The sequence below is a fragment of the Candoia aspera genome, chromosome 5 (genome assembly GCF_035149785.1).
Source record: "Candoia aspera isolate rCanAsp1 chromosome 5, rCanAsp1.hap2, whole genome shotgun sequence".
Lineage (NCBI taxonomy): Eukaryota > Metazoa > Chordata > Lepidosauria > Squamata > Boidae > Candoia > Candoia aspera.
In genome coordinates, this window is record NC_086157.1 from 54,303,156 (window position 1) to 54,329,071 (window position 25,916).

The window sequence follows — 25,916 nt, forward strand, 5'->3', positions numbered from 1 at the left end:
CTTTGAGGGTAGTAAGGGGGGAATTTAGAAGTTTGTGTGATTTTAAACTGCAGAACATGCGGGAAATGCCATTCACAACTTTTACCTTGTATTGAACGCTTCGCTTCATTAAACAGTTAAATGAGCAAAGGTCTCTGGACTGTCATTGAGCAAATGCTCAAACGTTCTGGTCATTATACCCAACATTGCTAGATCAGTGTTTCTCAATGTTGGCAACTTTCACATGTGTGGACTTCAACTCCCGGAATGCTGGCTGGGGAATTCTGGGAGTTAGACCACACATCTTAACGTTGCCAAGATTGAGAAGAAACATTGTGCCAGATGATTATTTTTACAGGTCAGCATTTAACATAGGATTTCCTGCACTTTTGCCACTTTTGTCAAAGTTTTCATGAGCTCATCACTCTATACGATGCCTTCTTAAGTTATAGTCTTAACAGGTAGCAGTGCCTGGCTTGCTTCAGTGTTGAAAGTTAAACAGCACCTGCTCTGACTAAACTTTGGATGAGACGCCATGATGGAATTTGCCCCAGGCCTTGTTGGGTTGGATCTTTCAGTAATACATGCTATGAACTGTCTCAAGGCAAGTGCTCTAGCCCTGGTGACTACAATTAATAAAATCACTCTGTTTTATTAACTGCATTTCCTATTCTGGCTTTCCTATCTGAAAAACGGCAGTAGGGTTGCTGGATGCTGTATGTAGCAAAGGTACTGAATTGCTTACTACAAGTTGGCAAAAAAGATGTGATGGCAGCAGCAGAGGGAGAAATGTCTCCTTTTCAGTGCATCTTTCAAATGAACAGGACAAGGAGTTATGTTAGAAATGTGTAGTTGGGGAAAATAATTTTGGAGATTCAGGGAGGCACAATTAGTGTGGTTAAGAAGCTGGATGTATTAATATAAGTGGGCACGTATTTTAACAATGCATTAAAATCAGTGTATCACTCTGTGTTCCTTTTCTACCCATCCCACTATATTAAAATAGCAAGATGCCCCTTCACCATCAACTAATAATTCGATTTTCCCCTTTTGTCGGTTACAGGAAACCTTTAAAATTCGACTTTCGGCTTCTATGCTAAAACCTGCAGACTCGTTTCCAGTGGGGAAGGGCGTGTTTTGTTCCATGACATACCCGTTTCTGGATGGAGAAATGGAGTGGGGGTAGGCTTGCGTGGAGCTGGGGAGGTCCCTTGTCCACGCAGGCACCAAGCTAGCTTGCCAGGGGCAGCTGCTCTCGAGACCTGAAGTGGGGCGCCCACCTCCTCTTCGCGCCAGAGAAAAAGGAAGCCGAGCGACGAAGCGAGGGCGGTTGCTGCTTGCAGACGCTTCAAGTAAGGCTCGCGGCGGAGAGGAAGCGCGCCGCGAGCGAGAGAGGAGGAAGGCAGGCGGACTGGCTTTGGGCGGCGGGCAGAAGCGGACCTAAAAATCCCTTGGCTAGGCTTGCCCGCCAGTTCTATTCCTCTCCTTCAACTGGCCAACGCAAACGAGGCCTTTCCAGGGAGACCGCCGGTGCCCAGCACAAGAACTAGCGGCTCGGACCATCGCCCGAGAGCAAGGCGAACGCGCGGAGCCCGGCGAGGCTCGCGTGACTGGCAAGCGCCGCCTGGCCACGCCAGGAATGGGAAGCAAGCGCTGCTTTGCCAACCGCTTCGATGACTACAAGGGGAGCCTGCTGGCCGGGCAATGCAAGGAGGCGGTGGTGCCCTTGGTGACGGCCACCGTCGACCGCATCCTCAAGGAGGTGCCCGTGCTGGGTGGTAGCGAAGCGGCAGGCGGCCTGGGCTGCTGCCAGGGGGGGCTCTACGGCGGCGTGGCCTACATGTTGTACCAAGTCGCTCAGTGCCCCCTCTTTGCTCAGGAGCGGGATTCCTACCTGCGGGCGGCCAAGCAGCTGATCGACGGTTGCGTGCGCTACGAGGAGGACTGGGGCGAAGCCGACCCCGATACCCGCGCCGCTTTCCTGCTTGGGGGCGCTGGCATCTATGCCGTGGCCGCCCTGGTTTCCCAGGCGCTCGGACTACCCGAATGGGCCAAGTCGCTGGGCAAGTTTCGGGAGCTGTGCGAGCTGTGCGTCCCCATCTCCTTCCTTGAGTGCGGTTCCGACGAGCTCTTCGTAGGCCGCGCCGGCTATCTCTGCGCTGCCCTGGTGCTGAAGCAGAAGCTGGGGATGGAGGTAGCCGCGCTTCGAACCCCCGCCTCGTGCCACGCCTGCCCTGCCCTTTCTTGCCCTCCTCTGCCCTTTGCCACCGCCCCCCTCCCCCGTCCGTCCCTTCCATCCATATCGCAAGATTCGTTGTTGAGGTTTGGAGAAACCTAAGAAGACTTGACTGGAAATATGTCGGGAGAGGCATATTAGCCTATCTCTTCACCGTTTATTTAAGCCTTTAGAAGAGGATTCACGAGTGGCATTTAAATTTCTTTTCACAAACCGCTCTAGCCTCTTCTCGTACATTTATTTGTGTAGAAACGAATACACAGAAGCAGGCAAGCAAAATAATGCTTAGAGTTTTCCTTAAGTTTACTCTTTCTAGTTTCTTTTCTTTAATGTGTGTTTCAAAATGGCAGACCCCCCCCTTCCTCCCCAACCCCTCCCCTCCACACACATCGCTTTGATTAGAAGTAAACATTTTCTTATGTTCAAGAAATGGAGCGCAAGCTGAATGCTGCTATAATGCTGCTCTGCTATCACCACTTCATACCCATCATCAGAATGCCTGTTAAGGACTTGTGAGTAGATGATCAAGGTAAACAAGTGCCATTGCTTTCCAAATTCAGTTACACAGATGGAAATTTGTGGTATGACCAGCAATTGCAATTCCATTCGCCCGTTCTACTCATTTCTACCTAAATAAATGCTAGGATAGAATTTGCTTTTTCACTCGCAGTAGGTACACCTGAGTAAAATGTCAAGTATGCTTGGAGCTAAACATTTTGCTTCTGTAAGTGGATGACTATAAATTTTGTGGATCTTTTGCTGTCTTGAATGCAGTTTGGTGGCCTATTTTCCACAGCACAGTAGCATCTGGACATAGATGGGATTGCTATTTCTACCCTTAAGAATTTTGTTTATTAGGGCCCTTTTGCCTTGCTTCACACTAGTAATTTAAAATTCTACTTCATATTCTAATAAGGAATGAGAGACAAAGAGAGTACACCCCAGAATGCACAACAGCTCCCATATCTTAAATTATATTGGCTCGTGGTTTTTAGGCCAGCATTTCAAACCAAGTGGTTTCAGAATTCTGCCACCTCAGCTAATGATTCCTAGTATGTCTGACTATCTGCAATCAGACTATGATTTTTATCTCATCCCTGATGATATACTAGGCATCCATAATACCATGTAGGTGTAAAAATGCTGACTGTTTGCTTTCCTTTCTCTTGACACTTAAGACCTATATTAGTAATGAAGAAACTGATGAAATCATTATAAGAACTATATTTTTATAATGAGAATTTCAAAATGAAATTGATGCAGTTGAGAAAGAAACTCAGATAAATAATGGGAAATAAACCTAATTTAATTCCAAATAAATAGGATAAGGGTTTAAACACTGCTTTCTAATAGAACCTATGGTACTGTATGAAGATTTATATTCATGGAACTTTATATCAATATTTATCAAAAGCAAAGAAAGGTCTTGAGGAAGATAGCAGTATTAACATAAATATGATGGCTTGTAAAAATATATGCATTACACATAATCTATATAATACTCATTTATAAAGCCACTGTTATACATTTAAATTTGTTCTGCTGCTAGAGGAAATATCAGTTGCTTATTTTTCTTTTTCTTACCTCTTAATAAAGTAATATAATTACATTAAATTCAGTTAATGCAATTGGCAGCCATTTTTAAGATCAGAGCCATAAAATTAATGCAGCAGTGTGCAAGGGATTTCATTCATTATTTTTAGATAATTAGGAAGGACTCTGTCTAACTCAGATGTTCCATGATTCACAATAAGACTTACTGGTAAAACTGCATCCATACTAGGGAAGTACACCGACATAATTGTTTCTATACAGTCAGCTGAAAACTTCAGTTCTATAGTTGCATTAATAGAGCATGTAAATATTTTTCTTGATGATCTTATACAGCTTACCAGAGCAATGACAGAACGTACTTTGTATGTGCAGCATTTTCCATTTGAAAATTCCAAGCCATAATTATACACCTTAATGCTCTCAGTTATGTTAAAACAGAGCCACCTGTACCAACTCTTTTTGCCCTTCAGCTGGTGAAGAGACAGGTGTAGCACAAAGGTTCAGAGCAGCTAAACTGATCTAGGCAGTTGACAGCTCAAATTTCACTTCTTGCCATTCATACTCCACTCTGTCCCTTCTATACTGATACCAAATTAGTTACTCTGACTTATCTTAGAGGAATGAAATAACATGTGAAACACATTGAAATGTAATATGTATCTTGGCTAATAAGGTGACTCATGCACACGTGTGTTCCACAGCCAGGGCTGAGTAAAATTCACCTCTCGGGGGGGGGGGGGGGCTACTTTATGTGGAATAGGGAAGATGGTAGAATCATCCTATATTTTACCTCCAGCACAAATGGCTGGTCCTAGTGATCATACCAATGCTGGAAACATGCCACATTTTGGAATGCTATATTTTATATCCTCATGGTCAGATATTCTGCATTCTAAAAAGAAGCTTCAGGGGCATTAAGGCTGCTCAGAGCTTTGGAGGGTGAGGCTTTGAGCAGGGCACCCACTCAACTGCAAAGGAGCCCCTGCCTCAACATAGCAGAGCAGCCATTATGTTTCTTCTTGGCCAATGTACTTTCTTCAAGGTGAGGCAACTGCTTGAGATACGTAAATCAAGCCCTGATCTTTCACAAGGCAGAGTGCATAACCAACACCATGTGAAGAGAGGTATGCCTGCTACCCACACTCCTAAGAGACATAGATCAGGAGACATCTTTTGTAGTTGGGGGACAAATGAGTAATTCAGCACTGAGTTTTTGTGTGGCACATTACAAATTAGAAGGAAAACAAGAGCTTCACCCCTACAAAAGCCACTTTTAAATGCCTTGGCCTCAGAGGAAAGCTTCCAGAAGGAGCGTATAGAAGAATCGCATCAAGGAAGATGGTTATGTGGGCAGTAATATAGAGTTCATATATTCTGCTTGTTCTCTTTCATTTGAGGGCTCAAAAGACAGGCAGACAATAGAGGAGGTGAGAGGGAATAACGGAAAGCAGCAGAAGCTGCAGGGGGAGAGAGGAGCAGGAGCATCTGATGTATCTCCCTAGCACCCCAGGCACTTGGATTGATAGCTTTGCAAGGACCTTCCTGCTGCTTCCTTGAACCCACTTGAGGAGAACAAGCGTTCAGATGCTCAGAGATAGGAGGAGCAAGTTAGACCCTTAAGGCATTGATATCTTCCCTCGCTTAGGTCCTGCTACCAGCCTGTTTATTTTTACCTTTCAAACTGAATTTTGGGAGCCCCTATAGCTAGCATAGAATAGCAGTCAGGAATGAAAGAAAAAAATGACCTTTTGTGTCAGCATTCAGAAAAATAATGCATTTGAGAGACATAGATGTGTTTGTTCATGGTGAGTCTTCCAGCTCTAATGAGGATGTGAGTGGTGAAGGATGCCAGATCATCCATTTTGTCAACTGCAGGTGATCTGGCAGCTACACCAGCATTCATATTTCCATCTCAAATGGAAACCATGCATGTTCCTGAAGAAAACTGTAGATAGAGTGTTGTGCAAGAAATAGCTACTGCTGAGTACAGTAAGTCTAGATGATCCAGGACTCTGAACCTACTTGAGCAGCAGCCCGAATCATTTCCTGAACTTCTTTTTCCTCACAGGTGAAAAACGTAACGTTCCCTTAAAACAATGCAATAGAAATTTCCATCCAAAAAATTATATGGGTCAAATCCCCAATTGTAAAAATGAGGCTATGGTTTATGTACTCAAAACCCCAGAATACAGCATACTATTTTTGTTACAGACACTTCCAATCTAATCTTCCAGCCACAATGGGTTCTACAGGAACAAAGGGCTGGAAAAAAATAAGGGTATGAATTAGGCATGCCATGAGAAGGCAGTAAATCACTAGGGAATATTTCATAGGTGGAAAGAGCTTGAGATGAAAGCAGGGTTACAAGCCACCATAAATTATTGACATCAAGATAAGATTGCATCAGAATCTCTTTATTGGCAAAATGGCCTGAAAAGCCTCATGTGCTATCATGAAAATGTTTGCTACCCAATGATGCCATAGTTGTCTTTATAAGGTAATGCTTTGACAGGTGCTGTTTATAGGAAAACTACTGCAGAGGAAAATGGAATCACCAGAAATAATTTCCAGTTTCTGTGTAGCTCAGTATTGTGGCAGGACATATTATTTGACATAAATGTCATAAGCAAGAGGCCTCAAGATGTTGATCTTGATATATCTGAAGCAATGGAACAAGTAAACAAGGCAAAATGATACCTATAATTTTATCAGAAGAGGAATTTGAAAACATTCTGAAGAGCTCAGGAAGGTTGGCAGACAAGCTTCATACTGAAGTAATCAAAAACACAGGAGTCACAGAATAAGATATTGTGATTACAGTGCATGGGATAATTCTGTAAGATTAGATTTTATATCTTTTAGATTTTTTTTTATTCTGCCTTTATTATTTTTATAAATAAGTCAAGGTGGAGAACATACCTCATACTCCTTCCTCCTCCTATTTTCCCCACAACAGCAGCCCTGTGAGGTGAATTGGGCTGAGAGAGAGGGACTGGCCCAAGCTCACCCAGAGACTCAATAATTGTTTAACCAGTGTTGGTTTGTATAAAACAGTCAGTTGAAGAACAGTTCATGCTGATCAGAGAACACAGAAGTATATTTAGGATGTTGTATAATATTCCAAAATCTCTTACAACATCTGGAGAAGATGTACACTAACAATGCAAGGCACTACAGTGTTGACACATGATGACATGCAAGATCTTTGGGTGAGGAACGAAAAGCCCTTTCAAAATACATTTAGCAGGATCAGTTCTAAAAGGCTATTCTGAACCTTGAGTGCATGAATAAGATGATCACTATCTTTCAAAATGCTTTTATCGCTCTGCATATACATCGAACATTTATTATAATGAAAACACATCTACACTCCATTATGACATAGGAGAGACTGGTCAACCTTGCAATGATCTCAACAGAAAATAGAGTGTGGATCTTCAGGAAGTAGTTCAAATCTTTGCAACTCCTATCAGTGTTTATTATGCAGACAAGAAAAGTCACATTTGCTGGTCATATGTTTAAAAGTTACTTAAAATGTTTGAACAAAACATTTTAAATTGTTAGTTCTCCTTTATTGGGGAATGGAACAGAACCATGAAAAAAAAAAACAGGAAGAAGGCAGAATTGAGGACTTCCAAAGTTTTGGATCAAGTAGGGATGCTTGGGGCCATTATTTGAGCTCCCTACCTCAGGTGCCAAAATGTTATGGACCAGCCTTGCCATGTTTAATCTATAGCCAAATCATGATATTTTTCATTTTACTACATTGCTAAAGTAAAGCTCTTCTTTTTTGTCCTCTTAGCTCATTTTGTTGTCCTTCATTTAAACTACTGCAGATTTCTTTTTGGTCTTCTTTTGTTTCATATTATTCCTCTGACATGCTTGTGTATCCCTTTGCTACCAAAATAATCCATGTTTCCTTTCACATTGATTATGGGAGGGTTTTCTTTAAACCCCCACTCTGCTTGCTTTCAGTTACCACAAAACATCCTTGGTCCTTACTTCCAAAGACTTCTTAGCACTGCTTTCTATCCCATTTTTAATTCTAACAGTATATCCTCTCTCATATCCTTTTACATTCTTGCCCACAATCTTAAAAACTTAACTTCAATACTCTTTCCTCAAACAAATCCCATTTCTCTCCCTTGACGCCCCTCAAATTTGGAAATATCCTCCAAATTTGGATCTGTTTCTCTTCTTTCAAATCATTTTGCTAAGGTAGTTTTTGGTACAGAAAACTAAGTTTCCTTATCCTGCTGCAATTTAGGTTTTAACTAAATCTAAATAACTGCAACTAAATAAATTTAATAAACACATACTCATTTTGAGTTTATATTCCTTGGTTTTATTCACCTTTCTTTATTGTTTTCTCTTTACAGTATTTAATTTTAGATTATCAGCTCCTTGAAGCAGGGAGATGTCCTTTTGTACCTGACAAAGTCTTATGCATAATCTAATGCTATAGAATTTTTTGCACATTCTGTAAGCATCTATGACCTATCTGTTATGGAACAGGCAGAAAAGGGAGCTTCTGAGGAGGAGGCACTGCAACTCCTGATACCACATCAGGTGCCATAGCACTGCTGATAAGGTGGCACAGTGCTTTGCTCTGTACAGGACAAATCATTGTTCTAATAACTGATGGCCCACTCCACAGGAGCTTCTGGTTCTGTTCCATCACTATTTCAGGATGGGTGCCAAGAGCCACATATGGTTGTAAGACTGCTTACAAATAATCAGTTCAAAAACAAAAATAAATCATTCCATAAAATAAACAGAAATGAATTGAAATACTTGTTTTGTTCTACAAAACAGTTGAGTTTAGAAATATCAGCATTAATTTATGAACTACTTCAGTATCATAACATATGGTGAGGACCACTAGCCAAAAGGTCACTCATAAATTTAACAAGTTATTTATATTTATTAATATTACTGTTTATATAACATGTAAATATAAAATATAACTATAGCCGCCCAGAGTCCCTGTTTTGTGGGAGATGGGTGGTGCTGAAATTTGAGAAATAAATAAAGGTTTATCATGCCTATCCAAAGGAGTGTGTCTACTTTTTACAATGAATACTACCAAGCTGTCTTCCTTATAAAAGTACTAAATATGATAAAACAGCTGCTATAGGACAGGGGTGATAGAGTTGTAGAAACTGTACATCATTCTTAAAGAGTCCTTTAAAAATACTGTGTACTCTCAACACTTTATTAGCTTTGGTGATTAATCTCTTCTGTTCTATTCTTGAAAACTTCCTGACATCACTGCTACTATATCAACGCTCCCTTGACAATGCAATATTTATAAAGATGACTCTAGAGCAGACATATGGCTTAGATTTAAAGCACTCTCTATCTGCATAACTGGACCAGTATGGAAGCCTGTGTTCATAGAGCTTGGTGCAGCACCCAGCAGTGATAAGTAGCTGCTTTCAGGGACATTGCAGGGCTAGAAAGAAAATATTTTTATCTGGTTTAGCTTCATTTCAGAAGTTACACAAGAGAGTCTTTTCTTTTTTTTTAGATTTTTTTATCCAACTTTTATAATTTTTATAAATAACTCAAGGTGGAAAACACACCTCATACTCCTTCCTCCTCCTATTTTCCCCATAACAACCACCCTGTGAGGTGAGCTGGGCTGAGAGAGAGTGACTGGCCTGAAGTCATCCAGCCGGCTTTCAGGCCTAAGGTGGGACTAGTCACTCACAGTCTCCTGGTTTCTAGCCTGGAGCCTTAACCACTATACCAAACTGGCTCAAATGGAAAACTTACATTTTCATATGGTAGAAGAAAAATGGGGACAGAGCATTAGTTTAACAGTATACACCTCTAAGTTTACTAGGAGATCTTCACTACTTTTTCCCCCTTCCCTGGATTTATACTAACTACAAATTAACCCCTTTAGTCTCAATTCAATAATGTTTTAGCTGCTGTCACAGTTCTAGGAAGTGCCCAGGGCCCTTGCTAAATAATTTGTTATTTTGATGCCTCCCCATCTAAGCGCATTATCAACATTGTTGTGAGCCGCCTAGAGTCATATGAGATAGGTGTCCATATAAGTCCTGTAAATAAATAAACATATGATTAGGTATGTAGTTTCTCAGAGTTGATGAAATGAGTCCTAATAATCTATACTCATTTCTCTTGTAATATAGACCAAGATTACTGAGATTACTTTTGAGAACTTGCCCCCAGAGGTGAGATTAGCCCCATCACTCCTAGCCTTCTGGAGGAATTTGAAGACCTGGCTCTGCCACTGGGCTTGGAGCAGGGAGGAGAATAGTCATACTTGGGGTTGGCTAGTGCCTTGAAGTGCCCCTCCTACGCAATGACTGAATGAGACCACAGCCATCTGGATTTTATTATATTCGGTAGCTTTGTGAAATTGTTTTATAATGTATTTTATATTGGAATTTTATTATATATATATTGTTTTATATTGTAAACTGCCCAGAGCCCCTCAGGTCGGAGGAGATGGGCGGTGACAAATTTGATAAGTAAATAAAAAATAAACTGGTTCAAAGCTACATGTCCAGTCTAGTACTGAGGTGACAAGTTGGAAGCAGAACACAAGTGGTACATTAAGCATTTTGGTTGACTGTGGATCATAAGTTACATTCATAATGAAGAAACCATAAACAGAAGTATTTTGAATTCTACAGTACTCTCACAGGGTTACCAGTCAAAATTGAAGCATTTGTTAATTCCTGCTCCTGGAATATCATTACTTTGAAGCCCAAGCAATCTGCTTAGACTGGCTTTTAACATGTGTTTGACATGAGGGGAAGAAAATGGACTTGGCTGTTATCTAATGTTGCTTAGGGGTCAGTACCGTACAAAAGGCTTTATAAACTAAGAAGCTTTTGTTCGGATTAGTGGATTGTCCCAGACCACTATTAACACTGACTTCTGAACTGATCATCACACCAAATTAACAATGTATTTAGCCAGTGAACATAAACCACGGTTTGCAACTAGAGTTTTATTCTCTATCTAAACAGTACACAAACGAGGCCTCTTTAATACAAACTTGAGTGAACTTGGATAAATTTAGGAAAATAGTGGATAAGGGCAGAGCACACAAGCAATACAAGATAGAGCTAGGCTATATTTGCACGATATACTGAACCACAAATTAGCCAATCATGTATTAGCCTTGTGTGTTGTAGTTCATGTGTGATGTGTATTGCCATTCTAAAGTTAAATTTAAATCAGCTTAATGTTTTCCATACTGTAGTGACTGACCTGCTGGCTTATTAAACTACAGAAGGACACAGTTGATATTCAGTGGCTGGCTGGGGAATTCTGGGAATTGAAGTCCACACACCTTAAAGTCACCAAGGTTGAGGAACACTGTAATAGAGTAAGCAAGGTCAAAGGTCTCTTGCAGTAATATATCTAGCCATCCTGTTTCCCAAATATGAGAGTTGTAATATATGGATTTCAAACTGATAGTGGACAGAAGAAACTGTCTAACAAGGCAAGGAGCTACTGTAGTTTCAGAACAAGGTTGCTGACACAGCTAATGAGTTAATCCGGTATGAGACAAGGAAGTTGTCGTATACTGAATCACTGACATTGAGAAAACAAGCAGGATACATATCTGGCCCTGCCATCTCAGCATTTCCCAGGGCACCTGGCGCCTTGATCCAAAGGCTACATCTGTTTTGTGATTCCTTCTCTCAAATAGGAACCAGAGATGAAAGATTTAATTCTGCTGGCCCTGTATTCTGAACTTCAGCTCTGACCATCACTATCTGTTCTCATCATAGGATGTATAGAACTGTTAGTCTCCTGTGATTCAAAGCAAAGGGAAACTTCCAGCTTCACAGCTTCTGCATTAACACTTCTGTGGAAGTGTTCTCCCAGCGTTTCCTTCCGCATCACAGAGATTAGAAGTTAATCAGCTCTACTTCAGGAGAACAGCAGCACCTTGGTAGCATCAGCAGAACAAGCAGCCCAGTGCTGAACTTAGATTCAGTCAAATGACTCAAAAAGAGAGGCCCTGTGATGGCCACAGCATTTGTGTGTGCGCTCATCATGCTTTTCCAGATATTCCAATTGTCAGACATTCGATGTTATGAAACAAATATTGTCACAAAGCAAGGCTTTAAGAAAACAAGGATACTTTCTATTTTTTGCACTTTACTAAAACAATATTTGTAAGTACAGTAGCATTTTACACTCACATGTAGATGGGATGACACAGTTTTACTTAATGATTAGTCATCTTTAATGGTGTAATTAATAGTTCAATGATCAATATAAATTATCTTTTTCTAATATATTGTGTATTAAGTATGAATTTCCTGTTTTAGTTTCTAATGAGGATCTAGGTTTCTTTTTATTTAAAACAACTTTCTCTTTCTCTTTGCATGCCGGTAGGTCTACCATATCTGGCCTCCAAAAATTCAACAGACGGTGAGATGGAACCATATTTAAAGTTTTAGTGTATTTCTTTGCCTCCAGCTATTAGTATTCTGGATTGTTGTAGTCCTAATACTCGGAATTTGTTTGTTTGTTTTAAGGAAAATCACATTTTCTGAAAATACATCTATTTTTCTTCCTTGGGAATGTCTAGTGAAGTAATAAAGCTGAGAAGATGAGGAAGGGAAGAATAACATAGCTCTAAGGTGATTTAAGTTGTACTGAAACCCCTGGGCAAAGACAGTTCCCTGTCTACGCCACTGGATTCTCTGTACTCCTTGATTACAAGAGCTCAATAAATATTTTATGCAACATATTATTATGGTCCTGCATGGAGACTATAATGGTTTTAGAAGTGACGGCACACACAGAATAAAATTAAAATGTCATATCTAACTTTGTAATGTTTGTTTGAACTTTGTTTCTTTAATCTATCAGCATTCTTCTGTAGCCTGAGCTGGTATTTCTATTCATTGGCACAAATTGCAAATCAAAGGGTAAAATAGCAGCTGTCTGCCAGTTTAAATCTATTTCCTGTTCTGTTTCTTTGTTAGCATTTTAAAATAAAGTGGAACTTTAAAATGCTGACAATATGTGATTTTTTCTCCTTTTTTAAAAAAAATGGTTCATTGAGAGAATTTGTAGGTTGTTTTTATTTAATCATAGTTTTTTCTAGCATTCATTTTGATGAGTACTTATCACTAGTTAGATATACTTTTAGATGTCATATTAATGTATATCTAACTAGTAATGAGTTTACTTATTTACTCATTACCCTTTTTCAGATTCAACTTAAAACTGAATTTCAATTTCAAAGCTCCAAATCACTGAGAACCAGAATACCGCTATTAAGATCCTTAACTAAGACCCTCCTAGAGATTCCTACATTATTTTCTGTAAGACAGAACAAGTCCTAGGACTTCATTTTTCCCATTGCAATAGTTTGCTTTGGGGATAATCACAAAGACTTGAGACATGTAAGTAGTAGCTATGTCTTTTTTTTTTCCTTATTTGAAGAAATCATGGGGAATCTAATTTGAATTGTGATCTTGGAAGCTTTAATCCTTTGTTCCCCATTGTGTTTCCCAATATGGACTGAAGACCATGCAGAGCTTCAGAGCTTTCTGTTTAATAAGCTTTGAATCAAAGGGTTGCTCGCTTTCAGAACCCTGGGTCAGAATATCTGCTCCACATCAATGCTTTGATTTGAGGCACTGAGGAAGAAACCTGGCTCATATCACTACAGTCCAAATCAGAACCACAATAGGAACAAAATATTACATTTCCTACATCCTGCCCCCAAACATTAGAGCTAAGGGAATAAAACAAAACAGCTGTGATTTATGCATTTGACAGTAATTTGGCACTGCTCCAAGATAGGACATCACAAGTGGAAAAGACAAAATCCCAAATCATGCTGTACCTTGAAAATAATGTTTAATCTGACCTTTGCTTACTCATGCTATCTCTGTTATTTTTCAGAGCCAGCAGGACTTTTTAAAAAAAAATTACCCAGGCACTCCAGTTCTCTGCAACTCTATTCCGTTGTATAATTTTTAAAATGAAACTGTGCCTTTTCATTGCATACCTGAAAAACTTCAGCAGGTGGCAGCATTTGGCTGACCTGGACTGGGCTCAGGAACTAAGCACATTCAAGCCTGGTTAGTACTTGCCTGAGAAACTGCCAGGGAATACCAGGGCTGTAGGCTAGACTGGGAAATTGAAAAGCATCTCAGGAGAAGGCAGTGGCAAACCACTTCTGTAACAAGGCCAAGAAAACCATACGGACTCCTCAAAGACACTAAGAGTTAAGCTTCACTGGACGGTGATGTAGAATAGAATCATTGTCCCATTGTAATAGTAAGACAAGCAAGATGTCTAATAGTAAGACAAGCAAGATCAGAGAGTTGCAGAGTACTCAGCCACTCATAATCACAAGCAGAGTCACATCAGAGTTCCTGCATAAAAGCCTTTCACCCTCTCGTACTTCTGTATGGCACAAATGTGCCCTGGAAATTGCTTTTTTTCACCCATTGCCTTTATCTCCTTCCCAGCCCATTAATATGGTGGACTTATATCATTCTTGAAGGTCACACAGATGCTACAGCTGCTCCAGAATGCGGCAACATGGGCAGTGAAGGGTGTGTCATGGTATGCTCACATGACCCCACTGCTCTGCAAGCTGCACTGGTTACCAGCTGGCATATGGGTGTAATTCAAGGTGCTGGTTATCACCTATAAAGTCCTTCATGGCATAGGACCTGCCTACCTGAGAGACTGCTTCTCTTCAAATACTTCTGCCCAACTGGGGAGGTCAGGTAGAGTGAGCACACTTCAGGACTCATCAATCAAAAAACCACTTCTTGGACCGATTCCGGTCTATGGACCTGGGTCTTCTGGGACCCAGGAAGTTTGACTTCTTGGCAGCGGCACCTGCCCTCTGGAATGACATCCCCCCAGAGACCTTCACTGCTTGCACTTTAATGATTTTCTGAAAACTGTTAAGAACATTGTGATTTTACCAGGCCTTGGGATAGGATGGTTGTGGAATACCAATTGTTGGGGCGGAGGGTGATATTCAGTTAGCTTTCCATCGATTTATGTAGTTTGTGGTATATGTTGTTTCTTCTTTTTAATTGTAAGCCATTCAGAGTCATTGAGGAATCGGGCCTCCTCAAAACTGAAATAAGTAAGTACATACATTGTTTTTGATTATTCGTTCAGTCACTTCCGACTCTTCGTGACTTCATGGACCAGCCCATGCCAGAGCTTCCTGTTGGTCATCAACACCCCCAGCTCCCCCAGGGATGAGTCTGTCACCTCTAGAATATCATCCATCCACCTTGCCCTTGGTCGTCTCCTCTTCCTTTGCCTTCCACTTTCCCTAGCATCATCATCTTCTCCAGGGTGTCCTGTCTTCTCATTATGTGGCCAAAGTATTTCAGTTTTGCCTTTAATACCATTCCCTCAAGTGAGCAGTCTGGCTTTATTTCCTGGAGTATGGACTGGTTTGATCTTCTTGCAGTCCAAGGCACTCTCAGAATTTTCCTCCAACACCACAGTTCAAAAGCATCGATCTTCCTTCTCTCCGCCTTCCTTATGGTCCAGCTCTCACAGCCATATGTTACTACTGGGAATACCATTGCTTTAACTATGCGGACCTTTGTTGTTAGTGTGGTGCCTCTGCTCTTGACTATTTTATTGAGATTTGTCATTGCTGTTCTCCCAAGGATTAAACATCTTCTGATTTCCTGACTGCAGTCAGCATCTGCAGTAATCTTCGCACCTAGAAATACAAAGTCTTTCACTGCCTCTACATTTTCTCCCTCTATTTGCCAATTATCAATCAAGCTGGTTGCCATAATCTTGGTTTGTTTCAGGTTTAGCTGCAAGCCAGCTTTTGCACTTTCTTCTTTCACTTTCATCATAAGCTCCTCAGTTCCTCTTCGCTTTCAGCCATCAAAGTACATACATTACTTAGCTGTATTGGTGTTAGTAGCATTTCCTTCTTATTCCTACACTGTCTAAAGGCAAACTTAAGAGCAAAGCCAGATGATTGCCAAAATAAAGGCAACAGGGGCAGGATAGGGATCACCAGTGGTGACTGCAAAGTTCATGCTAGTGTCGTTTTCTGTGGCTCAAGGATGAGTGGAGAGCACTTCAGTTCAGCACTGAGTATATGCAAAAGCTAGACATCAGGTCCAAAGACCTGAATCGGTCCAAGAAGCAGTGCTTCCCAGAAGCAAAAGAAGAATCGAATCCAATAATGGACTGTCTTTCACCAGGGGGCAAGCCAAAGTTTTTTTAAGTTTTGCAATATGGTGATTTCAGTTTCACAGATGAGAAGAATCAGCTTTTGTTTTCTTAATGCTCCATGGAGCTAAAATGTGAGTCACTGAGTCAAGTCCACTCTAACTGGCACAGCCATACATTGTGTTTAAACTGGTAATAAAGAGAAGAAAAATATTAACTAGCTTTCAGTATCCTTTATAAACAATTTTCCTGCTAGCGTAATCCAGTTACTGGGATAAGGGGAGGGCTCAGATATGGAATGTTACTTTAGCCAGGGCCGCAACTAGGGTCTGTGTTACCTGGGGCAAACATGGATTCCGCGCCCATGTTGGTGCCCCCCCAGCACTCATTTTGGCACCCCCCCGCACTCATTTTGGTGCCCCACCAGCGCGGTGCCCGGGGCACATGCCCTGTTGCCTCCCCTGCAGTTGCGGCCCTGACTTTAGCAGTGCAGTTAACTATTGCAATTATGAAAGACACTTTTGTTTTGATCAAGAAAGAAGATTCCATCTGTTTTGCCATACTAAAATGCTTTATAAAACTTGGCTATATAGTCTTGAGACTATTTTTATAGTGTTAGTCCATCATAGCAAGGCAGCAACAAAGCACAATCTGTTTCTTGGGTTGCTGCACAGATGATGGTAAAGCATCTATTAAAAGGGGGGGGGATGTGGAGAGGAGAGGAAGAGCAATCAGTGACTCACAAGCCTGTTCTCAAATCAGAAAGAAACTGAGAGAAATTCTAACTCCTGCATTAACCACCCTGTGGACCAGTCTCTCATTCTGAAAAGTTGGATCACCAAGTTTTGTGGGCTGTGTTAGCTAGCTAGCTGGCTTGATGATAACTGAATATTCCTGACTGAAACCATCTCAATCAGTTCAAATGTATTCAGAAAGGGGCACCTTCATTCCTTATAATCATACCTTCCCTCTGACTGAAGGCGCTTCCATTGACAGTTTTATTGTTCAAACGCTGCCTTGTTTAAAGGACTTCATGGAGGGTCCAGATGCCATTTTCTCAGCACTGCTTTTAATTTGTTTCTACAACTCATATTAGTTTGTGATCAATTACTATTCCTAGATCTTTTTCACAAGTTCTATTATCAAACTAGATATCCCCCTTCATATACACCTACATCTGATGTTTGTTTTCTACGTGAATATGTTTATGTTTGTTTCTATAAGATTTCATTGTTACTTTTAGGTATTTTTCTTTAACTTGATAAGAGAATTTTGAATTTAATTTCTCTCTTCTAAGATATTAGCGATCGTTCTCAATCTTCTGTGCAAATTTGAAAAGCATGTTCTTTTTTGAACATTTGAAAACAATGTCCTGATGTTGGGTTTTGTGCAAGTCATTTCTTCCAGAACCATTTAACTGTTTATTTCAGACAGGGTCTTCATTCAGAAAGAAGGGTTCTTATAATTATTTCTCAGTTCAACTTTTGTTGAGTCAAGTGGTTCAAATTAGCCACTTGAAGTAATTCATACATGCTTTGTGAATTACATTACATAACGATAAGCAGTTCTCAGTTTTCAGTTGTTTAGAAGCTTTCTGAGAGTTTGTCTATCTTTTATCTTCCATCTTCATTTGAATAGATAAATTCCATCCTTCTCTTTTTTCTTTCTGGATGCAAAGGTATTAGGAGATACTTCCCAGCTCTTCCCCTCTGTTTCCTTGTTGAAATTCTTTGCAATCTCTTAGCTATCCTTCTTATCATGGTAACATCTGATTAAGGGATATGTGTTTATCTATTGTTTCTAAACCTGGAATAAAAATAATGGTGTGCTTTATCCTTTGCAGCCTTACTTGACAAGCATTTGGTTCAGCTTCTTATTCTAGGCTCTAGCTGCCTGCTTCATGCTATAAATGCTCTTCTGAGGCTTGCACAACATATTTTACATTCTGGTTCCTCAAAACCAGATGGCTTCAGTTTAGAGATGTCTTCCTTGATTTTTTTCTATACAGGAAAGCAGTATTTACATTCAGGTGATCTATTTGTATGTGTTTTGCTGCTGCTGCTGCATTTAACAGTGTCTTATAAAAGTAGCTTGACTACTGATGTAAATTTTTCATTGCAGTCATCATCATACTTCTGGACATATCTCTTGGCCACCAGTCTGGATGATGGTGCTGGACATCCTCTTCTGTACTGTACTCTTAAAAACCACTTGCATTCCTATAGACAGTTTGACAAATGTCCATGTGTCATTCTTGCAGAGTTTCAATCTTCTGTTCTACAGCCTTTCTCCAATTGTGTCTTTCAGTGGATGGCACCCATTCAATGTTCTTCCATATGCAGCGTTCTTCTGCTTGCTCCATTTTGGCAAAGTAGGACAGCTTCCATGATGGACCCCTTTCTTGGGTCTCTTGGAGCATATGGGCTAGGATGTTTCATTTTCCTCTTCTGGCTCTGCCACGCAATTGAGTTTGGGACATGCAGTACTGAAATGGTACATGGGAATGACCTTGGGAGATGGGCAGAAGAGATCCTCCCAAGGGAATGATCAGATAAGAGAGGATGTAGCCCGCAGCTGCAAAACGGCAGGGAAAGAAACTCAGAAGAGACCCTACCTAAGTCCTCAGACTGTAAAAGAGACAGTGGGAGATTTGTACTATCACACTTGCAAGATTCTGTTGATGTAACCTTACAATAAAGTAGAATTAGCTCATCTGATCATGTTTCCTGTCTGATCTACTGGGGAAGGCTGACAGATACAGACCTCCTTTAAAGCTCATGGTCTCTGCTCACTACTTATCTGGACACAAGGAACAAAATCTGACATCTCATGGTTATTCTCTGCTTCCCTTGCATCAAAATGACCAGCGTTGTGTACTTTAATGGTTGCTGCCATAAGATCTTGGATCCTCTATCCCTTGCAGTATTATGGGTATCCAACCATCACTCCTTCCTCACATCGGCAATTCAGTTTAATTCTCTTTTCTTTTAGCAGATATGGATACACTTCAGAACCAAAGACTTTCATGTGCCCTGAGCTGGGCTTCCTTCCTTGCCATAGCTATATGGCATCCTGTCTATGGCTTTCCTTTGGAAACTGTTTTGCTCACAGTGTTAACTGCTTTCCCCTAGTATTTATCTACCAATCCTACATCTTGCAGCATGTACCTCATCATCTCAGGGACTTGAGGACATGCCCTATGAGGACAGGCTGAAGGGACCTGGGATGTTTTGTCTGGAGAAAAGAAGACTGAAGGGAGACATGATGTCATTGTCCATGTGCATAAAAGGGTGCCCCAGGGAAGATTGTCAGGAACTAACTTCCATTATCACAGAAATTAGGACCAGAAATAATGGGTACGTGTTGCAGCCACCTGGATTGATTTTTGATAGAAGGAAAAATTGTAAAATCTGTACAACAATGGAACAGTTTGGTCCAGTAGGAAAGTATGAATCATATACTAATTAGTAAGAATCTGCCAGACCTTCAACTGTGGATCTAATTGTTTTCATGGACCAGTTTGCAGGTCACAACAATGTACCTAGAATAATAGGTTGATCAGCTGACAGAAATTTAGAAATTTACTAATTATAAACAAGATACTTCACAAGGAGTTTTTAGAAATTATAATTAACATCTATAACTTCTTAATTCTTTTCCAATCCCCACTCCCACCTCCACATTTAGATACTGACTCCAACACAAATCAAGTCAATTTGTCAGGCAATGTTAGAATCTGGAAAACAATATGCACTGAGGAAAAGAAAACCAGTTCCCCTCATGTATTCGTACTATGGAACAGAATATCTTGGTAAGTAAAAACTACTATTTTAACATAAGTTCTGTCTAATGCCATATTTCTGTTGTATTTTAATACAGTTACCTTGTTTGGGATCAAGATGACTGTATACCCTATGCTTCTCTAACTTAGTGTCCTCCAAATGTACTTGACTATAATTCCCAACTTCCTCAGAAAGTAAGGCCAGAAATATGTTGACTGTTGAAGTCCAACACATTTGATTAGCACCAGGTTGAAGAAAGTTGTCTTATGCACTTAGGAATTAGGCCCCATAAACTTAATGAGACTAAATACAGAATAAGCTTGCATTGTTCAGTATGAAATCTCTGCATCACAGTAATATACTGTACAGACAGTGAGTATGTATGACTCTCAGAGGCATCTTGGTTTGATGCAGGACATAAAAATTATTTTATATTAAAGGTTAAAGGTTATTTAATCAGTTTAAAAAACATTTGATCAAAATTTTTGATCAAATTTTTGATCAAAAATAATCAAAATGCTTAAAAAAAAAGAACATTGCTGGGAGAAAAATCTAACCAGAGCATATCTTAATCCTTTCCACCAAGTACCAAAAACCATACAAATTATTAATTTTTTTTCATGCACAAATGTATTTAACTGGACAGTGGACCTAATCATATTATAGAAGAATATCACATCTAATCTTGCACTTGAGACAGAAACCCATATTCCTCAGGCTCCAAAGGGCCCATCTTTCCCATCCAGGATGAAATAGCTCCTAGTGCAAGGACTGAAGCTGATGGTTTCCAAGCTAGAGAAAAGCATTCGATTACCATATCTGAGCCACCCAAGGGCACCAAGCCAACCACCAAATATCTGTTAACTCAAAAATACAGGAGAAAAATAACTGAGAGTTTAAACTGTCATGCATAGAAACTTAAAGGGACTGAATTCTTGTTCTTCAATCAGCTGTGTTCAGGCTTCATCATTCTTATCTGCAGTGAAGATTCTAAACTAGCTGAGCTGGGTCTGCTAAGTCTAGCCATGAGCTAAATCAAAGGTTAAGTTTCTGGATTTATTGCTGAGCCCTAGTGTAAAGCTTGGCAACTGGCAAAGAACAGATGCTAGCAAAGCAAGGTGTCTGCTGAGCAAATTGACACCTTGGTAAATGAGAACCTATTTCTTTCATTAGTTGGGTAACCACTACCAAATCTGGTAAGATGTGAGGATGTATGAGAGTTATGGCCCAATACATGTAGCCCACAAGACAAAAAAGCCTATAGCAAAGGGCCAAAACAAAACTCCAGTCCTTGAAGTAGTGAAAAAGTAATTAAAGAGAACCTGGAAGGAATGTGAAAAGTAATAAATGAGAATGTGGCATTATGGTACTCAAACCTAGAAACATTCAGTTGAAGGATTTTGGCTTAACAGCCATACTGAAAAATAAAATGAAACAGAAATCTTATTTGGGCAGGTCCAGAGTAAGGATTCCAGAGAGCCAAGGCTTTTCATCTACACAAAATGGGTGATGGTGTCTCAGCTATCTTTTTAAAGAGGAATATTATAAAGTTAGTGATCCACTGGTAACTTGCCATTTCAAAGGAACTGGTCTATGTCTCTTCTCCTTCTTTTAGCTTGTCAAGCTGGGAATTAACACATGCTGAGGCTGTGCTCAGTCTCCCTTTTGTAGGGTGTGCTATCTTTGACAGGAAGACATTTTGTAATATAAGACATAAAAATAATCCAGCTGGACCAGTTACAAAGACCATCTAATCCTGCCCACCACCAACCCTGCACCAAATTAGCCAATCATATGTCCTTGGGAAGACTGCAGAAAGAACATGAGCATAATAGCTTTTCTACACATTTCCTTGAACAGCTGGTATTCAGGGGCCCTCTGCCTGCAATACTGGCATAGTCATTAAAGCTATGCAGCACTTTGGATTCAATTCCAAAAAGGGTTTGGAGCATGGGGGCTTAAGCATAGCATTTAAAGTAGCTGCATATTTTAATGGGATTGCATACCTTTTTGGAATCAAATGTAATGTCGTTTGAAGCCCTAATAATTATTATGACTGACCTAGCAGCCAGTGATGGATTTATCCTCTTGAATTCCATCCTCTTTTTAAATAACTCTTCTTAAAGTCAAGTTGACGTCAATCAGTACATATCACAATAATGAATTACACAGCATGACTTAGTTTGTAATACATTTATTTTTTCATAGGCTAGTGAAGCCTGGAAGGGGCCCCTTTTCCTTATGGCACCATTGCTTTGTTCTAACTCAAAAAGCTGTGCTGCTTTGCATCACCCTGTTTTTTAGTTACTCAGAATCTGCCATCATTCAGTTTCACTGGATGGCCCTGGAGTATAACATTATTCTGATTCCTTTTAAAAATCAAACCCCATGGAAAATGGTTCTGCCCTTCTGTATTTACTTTATTTCTGCTCTTCACAGGAGCTGCCCATGGACTGTCATCTATCCTACAAATGCTGCTCTCCTATTATGAATATCTCCCACCTGCTGATCAGGAACTAGTATGGCAGAGTGTTGATTTTCTCATGGATCAAGAACAGAATTGCAATTGGCCTCCAGAATTGGGAGAGATGATTGAGCGAGAGAATGAACTTGTACACTGGTGTCATGGAGCTCCAGGTTCTCATACAGATACTATAAAGTAGCTCCCCAAAGTAGTGTCATTTTGCTGAGAAAATAGGGCAAATGTTATCTGTTCATTTGAAGTCAGGTTTCTACATTTGTAGAATTACTATTGTTATCTTAAACAGCTTTACTATTACTGAAACAACTCAAAGTTTAAGTAATGGAGAGCTCTCTTAAAAATCTTACAGGCACAGTTGCCCATAGCTTTCACTGAAAATGTAAGAGTTACAGGACTCCATAATTATCCTCAAAGTGCCTTGTCTGTGTTGTAGTTTATAACAGCATCCTAGCAGGTTTTGTTGGGCTGGTGAGTCTGAAACCTATTTGCAAAAGATAAAATAGGGTCCCTCTTTTTCTGAGTGTATCTATTTGATTCTGTCAATATTCCTGTCCTTGTATAAAGCCCTGAACATCAGAATATAAAACTGGCCCACAGCATAAACAGATAAGGCCAGCACTAAATGTTTGCTGTTTGTAGGAGAAAGGCAAATGGATCCTCTCCACAAACTTTGAAAGCAGAAAATATGATAATTGATGGCTATTAGAATAAATGCCTGTGTGTGTATCTCTATTTCTCTATCCTTTTATGATTCCCTAAATCAGCTGCTTAAGATAATATCATTAATTTTATTGGGATGGCTTTCACGTGGTTTAATTGTGTACTCTGAACTTTCAGTTTGAAAGCAACACATTATTTACAGTAATGCAAACAAAACATTTTTTACCCCCATGTTCCACACAGTTCTTCCATACGCCAGTTTCAATTACTTACCAATTAATTCTTAGGTGCTATTAAAATCCACGATCATCTCATTTTTTTAAAGAGAGCAGAACATTGTTTCTGACAATAGATGAAAAACCAGTAAGTATTGCTGGGAAATTTGAACGTTCAGACAGTCTTACCACAGAAGGAAACAACTTCATGGGCAATGGTGCACTTTTAAAAGGGAAAAGAGTGATTGTTTTTAGATTTTATCTGGCATCTCATTTGCATTTTATATCCCTGGGCTAATAGTGCAGATGTTCTATTTTCATATGTGCTGTAGCAGTTGGTTCTTGGTTTCTTTCTTCAGTGGTTCTTAGAACATTACTTTGTTTTTTCCTCAGGCATTGCATACATGTTTGCAAAAGCGTATTTGGTTTCTAAAAAGCCCCAGTATCTAGACAGTTGTATCTGCTGTGGAGAGCTAACTTGGCAGAAAGGACTACTGAAAAAAGGTCCCGGAATATGTCATGGGGTGGCTGGCAGTGCTTATGTGTTCCTGCTCCTATACAGGCTAACAGGCAATTCTAAATACATGTACAGAGCACAAAGGTTAGTAACTGAACAGAACCTTTAAGTTTGCAGAAGACCATACAAAAGATCATTCATGTCACAATAATAATTTTGTGTTATTCTCTTAATTTCCATTACATTATCACTTACATTATTTTAGATTTGAGAGAGGGAATGCAATATGCTACCTCTAGTCATTTGGTGTTTGTGGTAGAAAAATGTGCAAAATATATCTCTCTCCTACTCCAAACTTCCCTAATCTTCTCTGGGCTGTTCTAGAAATAGTCTGAATTTCCAAATATACAGTACATGCTTGTTGTTTACAATTTTGAAATTTGTCTGTGATCCCATAGATCAGTTTTCTCTTGACCTGGTATCATCTGGAAATGATGTATTAGATTTCAGATCTCAAAATATAATCGACTCTGATTGATTACGTTCCATCGTGTCAGTGTTGACTCTTAGCGACCACATAAATAGACAATATAACATAACATAATATTATACTATGCTGGCTGGGAATTAGGGTTATTGACAGCAACAATATCCAAACAATTTATTACTACTTCTTCAACTTTTCACTGAGTCTATAGCCCTAGAACGCCCTGGAGGTCCCTGTCCAAAAATGAACCCTGCTGAGGTTTTCAACTTCAGTCAAGTTCAGATAAATGCTACTGTTTGCCACCAGAAGACTGTTGGTTGTCTCGACTTATTCACAGCACTACGTAGCTAATCACTTTTACAGTGCAATGCTAAGGTACAACCAAGCAGCATTAAGATGGAACTAATCAAAGCAAGCACAGATAAGATCACTTTCAGTGACGTAATACAGAAATCAAGCAGGAGAGGGCTAAGATGGAGCTGTTCCAAATCAGGAAGAGACATTTTAATATGCCACAAGATACAGCTGAGAAGTGAATCTGTTCATAGAACATAGACATCCATTTCATTTATTTGATATACAGCCAATAATACATCTTTTCTTATCTTACTTATTTCTTAGGTTTGCTGAGTTTTTGTTTACTGAAGAATTTAAGGCTGGTTCCAGGGCATTGGAACATGTTTACAGTCTGTTTGAAGGTTTCTCAGGCACAGTGTGTTTCCTGGTTGATTTGCTGCAACCTAACCAGGCTGAGTTCCCTCTCTTCAGCATCTTTGTGTAACAAGTTCCAGTGCTGTGCCAGGACAGTCATTCTGGAGGCACAAATGTAATTTACTACAAAGGAAAGATTTTCATTTGTTTTGTTTGTTTTTTTTAACTAATACATCCATTTCAGCATTGCTATACAGTAATAAGATAGCCTTTCCTTAGGTAAGGAGAGAAAAAGAAGGGATATATCTACATATCTCTCTCTCTCTCTCTCTCTCTCTCTCTCTATATATATATATATATATATATATAATATACAGCTATGTATAGCTATATATGAAATATATACTATATATTATATATGCATATATATATATATGCATGCACATATATATGGGAAAGGGAGCATATGATTTCTAATAATAGATAGACATTTTAAACCAAGCAGACTATGTTTTTCCAGAGCTGAAAATAAATGGAAATGCTGACTGAAGTTAATTTAAAATGTCTGTCTCAAAATGATGAGCTTTTTGAAGAAACATAATGGAAATCTCTAAGTGGAGAACATATATTATTCATTTTTTAGTAAAAATTATGTACAAGGGTACCATGTTATGTACAATGGTACCCCATTACTTTTGGGGAAAGAGGTATTAGAAATTGGAATATGAAACATCTTACATAGTTCTTCTGTATGTATTACCCTATTTATTAGATGCACCAAACAGCAGCATTTTTAATGGTCATATATGCATATATAATTACTTTGTATAAATACAGTAAAGTCTTTTTAAGCATCATGGTCCTCAAGATGTGAAATGGTTGCTCTTGAAAAGATGCAAGCTATATATACTAAGCAAATTCTTCTTACTGGACCCACCGAATGTTCTGCCTTTATTTGGAGATCCAGGAAGCAGTTTCTGACATGTAATGATTGGCTGATAGATGCTAAAAGCATTCCCAAGATCAAGTGATGCATGAACAAATGCTTTGGAGTGCCCAAAGAAGTCACCTGATCATCGGAAAGGATGCTCCTTTATCTCTGAATGCATTCCTAGACAGTTTAACTGAATACAAAGGAGTGTTCCCACAAACTCAATGCCCTGCCAGCAACAGGTTGGTAGAGTAGAAGGGTAGGAAGGAGCAGCGATTGCTATCTTTCCTGCTGTT

At 39.7% G+C, this 25,916-nt stretch overlaps 1 protein-coding gene across 1 annotated transcript; it reads left to right on the top strand.

Annotated features, from left to right (window-relative positions):
- The first annotated feature begins 1,213 nt into the window (after window positions 1–1,213).
- Window positions 1,214–24,906, top strand: LANCL3 (LanC like family member 3). The gene is made up of 5 exons (XM_063304395.1): window positions 1,214–2,173; window positions 19,643–19,766; window positions 22,177–22,374; window positions 23,488–23,695; window positions 24,660–24,906. The coding sequence occupies exons 1-5, from the start codon at window positions 1,619–1,621 to the stop codon at window positions 24,817–24,819; spliced, it is 1,245 nt and encodes a 414-aa protein (XP_063160465.1). The 5' UTR covers window positions 1,214–1,618; the 3' UTR covers window positions 24,820–24,906.
- The last annotated feature ends 1,010 nt before the right edge of the window (window positions 24,907–25,916 follow it).

Excerpts from the sequence above, each read along its gene's own strand:
- LANCL3 (XM_063304395.1), top strand. The coding sequence starts at position 1,619 with ATGGGAAGCAAGCGCTGCTTTGCCAACCGCTTCGATGACTACAAGGGG. Across the intron at positions 2,174-19,642 it reads AGCAGAAGCTGGGGATGGAG|ATACTGACTCCAACACAAAT; the intron begins GTAGCCGCGCTT and ends CTCCACATTTAG. Across the intron at positions 19,767-22,176 it reads CTATGGAACAGAATATCTTG|GAGCTGCCCATGGACTGTCA; the intron begins GTAAGTAAAAAC and ends TGCTCTTCACAG.